Source organism: Sebastes fasciatus, chromosome 3 (genome assembly GCF_043250625.1).
Source record: "Sebastes fasciatus isolate fSebFas1 chromosome 3, fSebFas1.pri, whole genome shotgun sequence".
NCBI lineage: Eukaryota > Metazoa > Chordata > Actinopteri > Perciformes > Sebastidae > Sebastes > Sebastes fasciatus.
The window spans coordinates 22,727,965-22,737,644 of NC_133797.1; the positions used below are offsets into that span (position 1 = coordinate 22,727,965).

Here is a 9,680-nt window from a genome sequence, read left to right on the forward strand (position 1 = left end):
AAGGGATAGTTTGGGTGTTTTGAAGTGGGGTTAACATGTAACATGTTCCTTTATGACAATGACCACTGCAGTTTATTTGAGTCAATCCACCATGCATAGTCCTGCCGTAAATACTTATCAGCGGTGTTGTAGTCAAGACCACCTAAACTGAGACCAAATCATGAAAGCGTGTAAGGAGACCGAGACCAAGACAAGACCTAGACTTTGAGGGGTTGAGACCCGGTCAAGACAAAGACCAGACCAATGAGAGTTCCACACTGCATGACACACTTATGATGAAATGTCTCACATGCAAACCATAGGTACTCCTCAAATTGATCTGAAAGATCCATATTCCCATAAAAACACCCACAGAAAAACAAATGAAGATTCCTCTTCATTCACCTCATTTATTGCCATCTTTTACTGCCAACCGATTAGTAAAATCCAAGCAGTTGTGGCCTTGACCGGTCTTGAAATAAAATCCCTTTCAAGACTAAGTAAAAATGCGTTTGATGCCGAGACAAGACCGAAACCTTCAAAAAGTGGTCTTGAGATCAAGACTGTTTTTTAGTACTACAACACTACTCACTAGCACACAAAATGTGTATTAATCCGGGGTCAAAAAACAGTCCTCACTAAATGTACTATTTACAAGTTTTAACTAGTTTTACTTGAGTAATGTTTGCTAAAAACTAAAGTGACCAGCTGTTGTAAGAAATTACCAAAACTTTTTTTTAAATCCATGGGAAACAGTGGAAAGAGGCTTCATAGTGATAATGCACACATGAAAAAAAAGGATGGACCTGTCGCATACAGAAAAGAACATTTAATGTGCTAAATATGTGCATAAATACATGCACTCAATGGCCTTTTAAAAACAAAACTATATTTTTTTATGATACAGACAGTTTAGGGAAGTCAGACAGCCTTGAGAGATGGTCTAAAGCCGTCTACACATGATCAGCGGTATAATTGCTCTGCGCTGGCTGCGCCTTTGTTTTCCTATGGGGAGAGTGGTGCTGCCCGACTAGGCGGAAGCTCTACCCTTGGCATGGCGCACCGCTCGAAATCGCCACCAAGCGATGCACTCAAAGTTCAAATTACTTTAACTTTGACCTCAGTTGTCGCTGACCTTTCAAAGCACAACCAATGAGATAACAGCAACAACTGCTGTTGTTGCCTAGAAACAGTGAATGGCATTCCTTGCGCTCTTTTTGGTGACATATCATACCTGTTGCCTCTGCAAGGCTTTGCGCTCTACATCACGATGAGTGAAGAGCAAATGTCTGATCCTGTGAAGGCAGCTTAACGCATCATGGGTTTTGGTCTTTTCATGGGAATTGTTAAAAAAAATATATAACACAAACCTTATGCTTTTTCATGGCTTTTACACGGTTGGTTAATATTGTCTTGTGTCCTGTCCAAAACGTGTACAACTGTACAACAGTAAAAAAAAAAAAAAGATTGTTGACTGACTCTCTGGCTGCCACACAAGTTGACATAGCAACCAGTAAACCCTGGCATGCTTCATGAGAAATGTTAGTGTGGCTGCAAAGTGCAATGTGTGACTGTGAGGCTGAAAATACTCTCTGAAGACTGTTGTCCAATAACTGGGTGTTTATAAATGTCTTCAACAGGATGCACAGGGGCAAGTGAGTGTGCATAGCAAACTTTTCATCCATCATCTGTAAACCAATCAACGTAAAGGTCACTTCACGGTTTCAATAGACTCACACATTCATATTACTGCATTGCAGATGTGAAGTCGTATCAGTAGTTTTAATGAGTTTGTTTTTGTTTACACATTGAAATCTATCTACAGAATAGAGGGAGCTGTAATATCACTTTCAGGTGTTGTGCAGTACAGCTGTGAGCAGGTATTTGATATTGTGTCTGTAGTAGGAAATGTGTCATTCATAAAAACACTGGAGTGCCCACACCCATCTACACCTCCGGTCGCAAAGGATTCAGCTTTCACTCAATCAATCGACCAGCTGTCCATGCATTTCCACTGCACTGTTTTGTGTGTGTGTGTTTTTCTTTAAGCGCTCATTTGCACATTCAAGTGTGTGTGTTTCTAATAAAAACCCAAATGAAACACTGCCTTCGTCACACTGGTTATCACCCAGGAACAATATCTTCTCTACAGGATAATAACTGTGACGAAAGCTCTTATTCTGCGTAGCACGCACGCACACACAGCAGAGGAGGTAACGAGCTGTGCTTTTCTGCTGAGTTTGACATGTCAAGAAAGGAAGGGAATTAGACCAGCTGCTGTGTGTGTGTGTGTGTATGTGTGTACTTGTCTGTCTATATGTGTGTGTTTGTGTGTGTGTGTGCGTCCTCACCAGCAGTGATGGTGTCCTTCTCCTTGGCATTGAATTCTTCCACCTCTGCTCTCCTGCGCAGCTCAAATCTGCGAGCATGTCCTTCTCTGGGTTTCCAAAGCTCTTGGAGCAACAACGGCTTTTCGTTGTCCCCCATCGCACGCAGGCATTCAGTTCGCCATCCCCCTCCTCCTATCCCGCCTCCCCCCTCCAACCGCCCGATCACGTCGCACAGTACGTAGGAGTGGGCAGCGTTCTTGTTGAGGGAGTAGCGCTCGAGCGCTTCTTTGACCAGCTCCTGCGCGCTGGAGCGCGGCGTGGCCAGGACGCTCTTGTAGTTGGCACCGGCACAAATTTCGTCTCCAAAAATCTTCAGCACCCCGGGGGCCGAGCTCTGCGTGGAGAGTTCAGCCGGGTCATCCGTCGGTCGCTCTGGGGGTTCAGTCGTCGAGCGTCGGTCCCCACGAGTGTTAGTTCCAGTTTCTACTGGGACACGGTCTCTGTAACTCAGCGTACGGTACAGGACCTGGTGAACAGACAAACAATACTGAATGCACTGCAGGACCACTTTATCACAGACAGTATACGGTATGTTCCCTGCATTGTATATGAAAGGTGCAGTGTGTAGAATTTTGCGGCATCTATTCGTGAGGTTGTACATTGCGACCAACTGAAACTCCTCCCGTGTGCCAAGCGTGTAGGAGAACTATAGTGGCCGACGCAAAAACGTGAAAAACGTGAATGACCCTATGAAGAGCCAGTGTTTGGTTTGTCCGTTCTGGGCTACTGTAGGAACATGGTGGCCGGCTCCGTGAAGAGGATTATATTCCATTTCTGCCAATAGATCTCCCTAAATGCTACACACTGTTCTTTCAAAGGGTTGGTTCACTAAAATCACAAACATATTTGCCACTAGTTATATCAAGCCATGCAGATTGTTTTGGTTTTATTTGCCAAGGTTTAGAGATATCCATCTTTGAGATTTCTGCCATAACTCCAGTATACTGGAGGTGAACTGAATTTTGTTTGTGGTGCTCAAAGCATTGGGAAATTACAATGAATCAAGACAAACAGTCTACAGCCACATTAGCAGCTACGTGAGGCTGTACTCAGTCACAGAGGAGCTTTGAGCTGAATGTGCTTCATTCTAACATCAGCATGCTCACAGTGACAATGTTAACTGACGTTTTGCAGGAATATTGGCTGCGATCGAATAGTCTTTTTTGCTTAGGAAGGTTCCTAACTGAGTGAGATGACCCAGAAGCATTTAAGTAGAAGCCATGATAAGAGCTGGCCGAATTCTGTAAATGCTAAGCAAAGGTGCTTCAATGCTTCCTTTATTATCTTCTTTAGCATAGGATACACTGTGTGTGTGTGTGTGTGCGCGTGTGTGTACCTGTGTGAAGGTCCTGCTCTGGCGTTTCAGGCGGCTCTTGGACGGTAGGGACATACTGGCCCCAGAGGAAGATCCGTAGAACATGATGCTGCTGTTGGGTTCACAAACTCCACAACTGGTGAGCGAGGAAATACATTTGTAATGTTTTATTTTGTCTCCATCGTAAAGGATTCACACACACACACACTCAAAATGCTCACACGCAAAAAGTCCATGCATAAAAGGTGATGATGGACTCACGGCTACATCTTACACTTACTTGTGAAACATTTGTAGATCTGGAAGGTAAAGAAAATCCCCCCCCCTAAATCTATTATGTAAAATGTATTCACCATAAACAGACCATGATAGATAACAAAAACTGTGTGTCTGTGTGTGTGTGCCTGTGTGTGTGTGTGTGTGTGTGTGTGTGTGTGTGTGTGTGTGTGTGTATCTGGCGAGTACCTTGATGCTGTTACGTATAGTCAATCCGATGTGCGGCAGCACCCGGTAAAGGTTTACAGTTGAGGGTCAGATGCTTTTCATTTAACTGTCACCTTTCACACTGAAGAAGCAAACAAAACACAATGTTAATGTCAGTTTACAGCAGAACTGAAGAGTTCGAGTTGAGTTCTGGATCATTGAGGTCAGCTTGTTTTCCAGATCCTCTGGGATTCAGATAATATCGCTTTGGCTTTTAGATCTTTAATGATTTCTTAACAGAACTGTTTTCACACACAAAACATCATATTATTGCCAAAGATATTTTTTGACTGCGTTCTGGGCGTAGACAGCTGAGATCACAACAAAACCTGCAGATAAAAAGTGGATTTTTGTATAAAAACAACTATTGAAAAATCCAGTTGTGTCTGTAGTAGATTACCGATACATTATAAGGCTGAACAATTTTGAAAAAAATATCTAATTGCAATTATTTTGACTGATATTGCAATTGCGATATGATTTGCGATATTAGAGGGAATGATCATTTTTCTCATTTTCATTGAAAAACACATTACAATGGTTATGGTGTGATTTTAGTGGGGATCTGTACCAAAAAAAAGATGTTTTCTTTAGTCTGTATAATATAATGTGTAGGCCAGGACATCGCTGGAGCACTACAATATTTAATTTAAAATTACATTTTGCCTTTAACAAATATTGCTATTTCCTCCTCATCCATATGCGATTTTGATCAAATTTGGATTATTTGTGTAGCCCTAATACATTAAATGACCTTTGACTTCAGACTTTAAGTTCACTGGAAGCATTTAATCACAGTGTCTCATTTAGTCTTTTAGGACTCACCTCTACATCTTTAAATCAAAACATTGGTTGATCATCAGCTATGGGAAATATTACATTCAAATCCAGTGTTTAATATACCACATTAACAGTATAGGTTCATTTTAAATTCTTTAAAAAAATGGAGAGCTACTTTGCACTTTTTAAAAGCATAACTTTTCTTTCTCCGACACACTAACAACTATTTTTCTTTACCGATTTGGTCTATCAAATGTCTGAAAATGTAAAAATGTCGATCAGTGTTTCCCAAAGCACAAGATGAAGTTCTCAAATGTACAATCAAATTTAAATTAAAAATAACAAAACCGAGAAAAGCAGCAAAATATCACATTTGAAAAGTTGGAACCAACAATATGCGGACCCTGGGCCCCATGTCACACGTTGAGTGACACCCCCTCATTTGCATAATGAGGGAGAAATACATAAAAACAATGTATAAAGAAAAGAATACAGAAATAAATAAGTTTGGGGAAATAAATAGGGTGTGCAATGCAAAATAAATTAATAAATGCAAAAATACATAAATAAATACATGCATTTAAAAATAAATATAAATAAATGTAAAAAAAAAAAAAAAAAGAAAATACATAAATAAGTAAAATGGAAAATAAAATAGAAGAGTAAATAAATAAGTGAATTAATAGAAAGATAAATAAATAAATAAGCAAAGTCATATTTTATCAATTCATTAATGGCTACATTTATTTTTAATATTATTTTTGCTATACATTTAATGATATTTATTTATCGATTTATTTTTTTATTTTGGCAGGTTCTGTCCTCCATACAACAAATGTTTGTCATTTTTGCCAATTTATCTTCTGTCTATCCACTCGTTTAAAATCTAATATATATATATATATTTTTCATTTTCCAGTTTCTGACTGTGTTGCATTGTTTCCCTTACATTTAATTGCACTGTCTTGTGAAAAAATATAATCTTGAACTTGATTCAACTGATTCAATACAGTGCATCCAGGTCAAGCATATATCTCAACAAACAGGTGTTGTTTCCAGTTCATGTCCCCACAGAAGGTGAGTCACGCTTCACTCTTGGCTTTTGCTTGAACTCTTTTGAACCGATGAACTCCTTAATTCATGTAGGTTAACATGCAGGAAGCAACTGGACATTTTTTTTACAGCCAGCAGATCTGTGAAAGCAGCAACGTCTGTTTTTGATTGTGCAGTTATCCACTTATATACTGTATATATTATCATTTCCTTTCAGCAAATATTTGGCAGGCAGCCTAAAAGGTGTTGTTGTAGCTGACTCTGCAGGCACTGGTGGGATAACGTGACTATTTTAAATGCCTGCTAATCCACAGTAATCTGGCTACTTGGCTGCAGTTAACTCAATCCTGGGACCAACAGACCCCTCCTGCAGTCCACACAAGACACCGAGAGAGACGGAGGCCTTAAAGGTCCCATATTATAAAAAAAGTGAGATTTTCATGTTTTTTAATTATAAAGCAGGTTTAAGTCCGATATAAATACTGTGAACGTATCGAAACACTCAATCCACAGGGAAATACACGCAGCCCGTATTCAGAAACAAGCTGCAGGATTTCTGCCCATTCATGATGTCACAAATATACAATATTTAGACCCTTGACACAATTTTAAACGTAAACGTTACTAAATGTGTCCCAGTTTATTCCTGGTTGCTCAGCTGACAGGAAATAAACATGGACACAAGCTGTTGTCTAGCAACGCAATTCTGTTGCAATTCCGTCAAAATGCACTAAAACGGAGCGTTTCAGACAGAGGGTAAATACAGGTATATTCAGGCTGACAGTATGAGGAAAATAAAGTTGTTTTTTTAACATTACAGCATGTAAACATGTTCTAGTAGTGACACAAAATACAAGTAAGAACCTGAAATGAGCATAATATGGGACCTTTAAGTGGTAGTTTTGTGACCCCAGGAGGTATAGTGTTACAATTAATCATCATGTCACAACAACTTCTCCACCTCGCTTGTCTGTCCTTGTCTAGACTGCCATGAAGGTCAGAAATAAAGACTGCGTTGAGGAAACCTATGATAAACACGCTATAAACATGATATTGTGCATAACTTGTGGCTGTTGTGCCCTTTAATGTGGTCTCCATCTGTCTGTTTGGGCTCAGTGGTCGTCAGTAGCAACCGCCATAGCAACAAAAGGCAGGAGAAAATCCTCAGAAATTAATCCGCTGATGGGTCGTCAGGTAGCGGCACTAAAAGCTCCAACACACCGCCCAGCAGGTCGGCCTCTCGCAGGTGTGTCTTAATCATCAAGCACACAATGAATTATCAATTAGCGTTGTTGTTTCGACACGTGAACAAACTATAATGACACTAAAATGTACCAACTAACGAGGGTGGTGGTATAAAACGCTGTAGTTTGTCTATAAATAAAATATATGCTGTAAAAGTTGTGTTTCTTCCAGCTCCAGGAGAGACTAGCCCAGTCCCCTGAGGGCTCTCCTCTCCTGGCTGTCTGTTGCGTTAGTACTCACGCTGCCTGCAATGCGTGGCTCCATGGTGCTGCTGGGGAATCCTCCTCTCTCATTCCTCTACAACATAGACCTGGAAAATGAGGAGGGAGAAACAAACACCCAGCCGGTCCCGGTGCTGTACCACCCGCATCCATCCAAAAAACACAGCCCGTTAACTTAGTGGACAGCCAACCGCGGCTGAGAGCTCCGGTTTCTGTACGCACATCTCCTCCGCTCCGTCTGAGTGTCCAGTAATGCCCGCTGCTGCCGCCCCGGCAACCGCATTCCTCACATCCACACAGCGGTGGCTCACTGTTCTCCGAGCTGCGACGGAAACACCCGAGCTCTCTCTCCAGTCTCCGAGCTGCCTCACCTCGGCGCACCTGCTCTGACTTGGCAGCCACCCGAGTGTTTACGGAGACACACCGCCGCCTGGTGGACACCGGCGGTACTACGAGCACAACATGGAGGCAGGCAGTGGCAGGATACAAATAGTTTAATATTAGGCTAAATAAATAATAATAAAACAAATATGAAATAAGTAATTATATTAATCATCTTTCAAATGCCGGACATATAAGGGAAGGTCTAATTTTTTATATATATATATATATATATAATATATATATATATAAAATATAATATACATAATATAAATGTAATATATATATATATATTATATTAGATATATAATATATATATATATTATATAATATATATATTGTATTACATATATAATATAATATATACAGTATATGTATATATATATTATATTACATATATAATATAATATATAATATTATATATATATTATATTACATATATATAATATATATATAACATAATATATATATATATATTATATTATATTACATATATATATATTATTATATATTTTTCTGTACGAGGACACATTTGCTTCTTTGTTATTGGGAGTAATTTGAAAAAAGATAAAGATATTGCTGGAAAAAGTAATGATATGAATTAATACACACACACAATTTGTAGTATAACTATGGAATTGTGAAATAATATTGAGGCAGCCCCCTCGCTCTGACATCTCTCCATTAATGCATATATATAGGTCCTGTTTGGCATGTGTGTGTGTGTGAATTTCAATAAAATGCCTTTCTTCTTCTTCTTCTTCTTCTTCTTCTTCTTCTTCTTCTTCTTCTTCTTCTTCTTCTTCTTATTCTAATCCTATGACGTCATTATTATAAAATATAAACTTTTTTATTTAAAAATGTAAATAATCATAAAAGTGACCTGAATTTTGAACACTTCTTGCGTTATTTCACAATTTCATGGTCATAGGCCTATAATTATATTCATATGATTACTTATTTCATAATGTATCATTTATACATTTAATTTTAGATACTTTGGGGTCTCCTATTAGATCATCATATCCAGTTGCTGAGAGGATGTCACTTCACTTACATGTTTGCTTATTATTTTAACTCTATTACACATTATTCTAACGGAAAGTGGTTTGTTTTTTACTTTTACTTAAAGGAGAAAAAAACAAAGGAGCCCTGGTTTGTCGGTGATAAATGTTTCAACAGTCATTTTTAAACAATGAATTGCAATTGAATTGACTTTCAAACTGTAATAGAATAAATAGATAAATATTTAAAATAAATAAACCGTCTCTGTTGTGTTGTATAAAGGAAATCAACATAAACATTTGTGATGGACCCATCACTGACGTGAAATGTGCTCTCAATATCGTATAATACAATATTTTTGAGCTAATGGTGTATTCCAAGTAAAGACTATAGTGGCGTTATACTATTTTGAAAGTTACATAGTCAGAGACAACAAGGATCATTAACACACATGTGGTCAGTAGTATACAGATTCACAGGTACACTGGAGCCAATTACTTTTCATCTTTAATTAGGACCTACTTTTATTTATTTTTTGTTCATTATTTATCCAGTACTACATGTACTATATGTATAAAACATATAAACAGTATATAAAATATATGGTAGTCAAATGTAACTCTCACTCATTAAATGTGAAATGGGTGAATGTACAAGAATGACTACCTTAAATTATAGATTTTATTCCCTCCACATGCTGATTGGTTTTATATTAATAAAAGTAATGTGTTTTTCACAACCACAAACGTCTTCTCAAATATGGGATATGTGATCCTAAATCGTATCTAATTGCCTGATTTACTTCAGTGTCGTTGACATTAAAGTTTG

At 38.4% G+C, this 9,680-nt stretch overlaps 1 protein-coding gene across 8 annotated transcripts in view; it reads right to left on the reverse strand.

Annotated features, from left to right (window-relative positions):
- Positions 1–7,927, reverse strand: part of radil (Ras association and DIL domains) — a 34,409-nt gene extending 26,482 nt beyond the window's left edge. For 3 of the 8 annotated variants that reach the window (XR_012593264.1, XM_074629667.1, XM_074629663.1), the window contains exons 1-5: positions 7,486–7,927; positions 4,149–4,249; positions 3,965–4,006; positions 3,706–3,820; positions 2,331–2,835 (exon numbers count right to left, since the gene is read on the reverse strand). Coding sequence is in view for 7 of the 8 variants with exons in the window: in XM_074629667.1 (XP_074485768.1) it covers positions 2,331–2,835; positions 3,706–3,820; positions 3,965–3,975 (631 nt within the window). In the remaining variant the exon portion in view is untranslated. The remainder of the gene's footprint in view (positions 1–2,330; positions 2,836–3,705; positions 3,821–3,964; positions 4,007–4,148; positions 4,250–7,485) is intronic. The other 5 variants (XM_074629664.1, XM_074629665.1, XM_074629668.1 and 2 more) reach the window with 5 other exon arrangements.
- Positions 7,928–9,680: the final 1,753 nt, after the last annotated feature.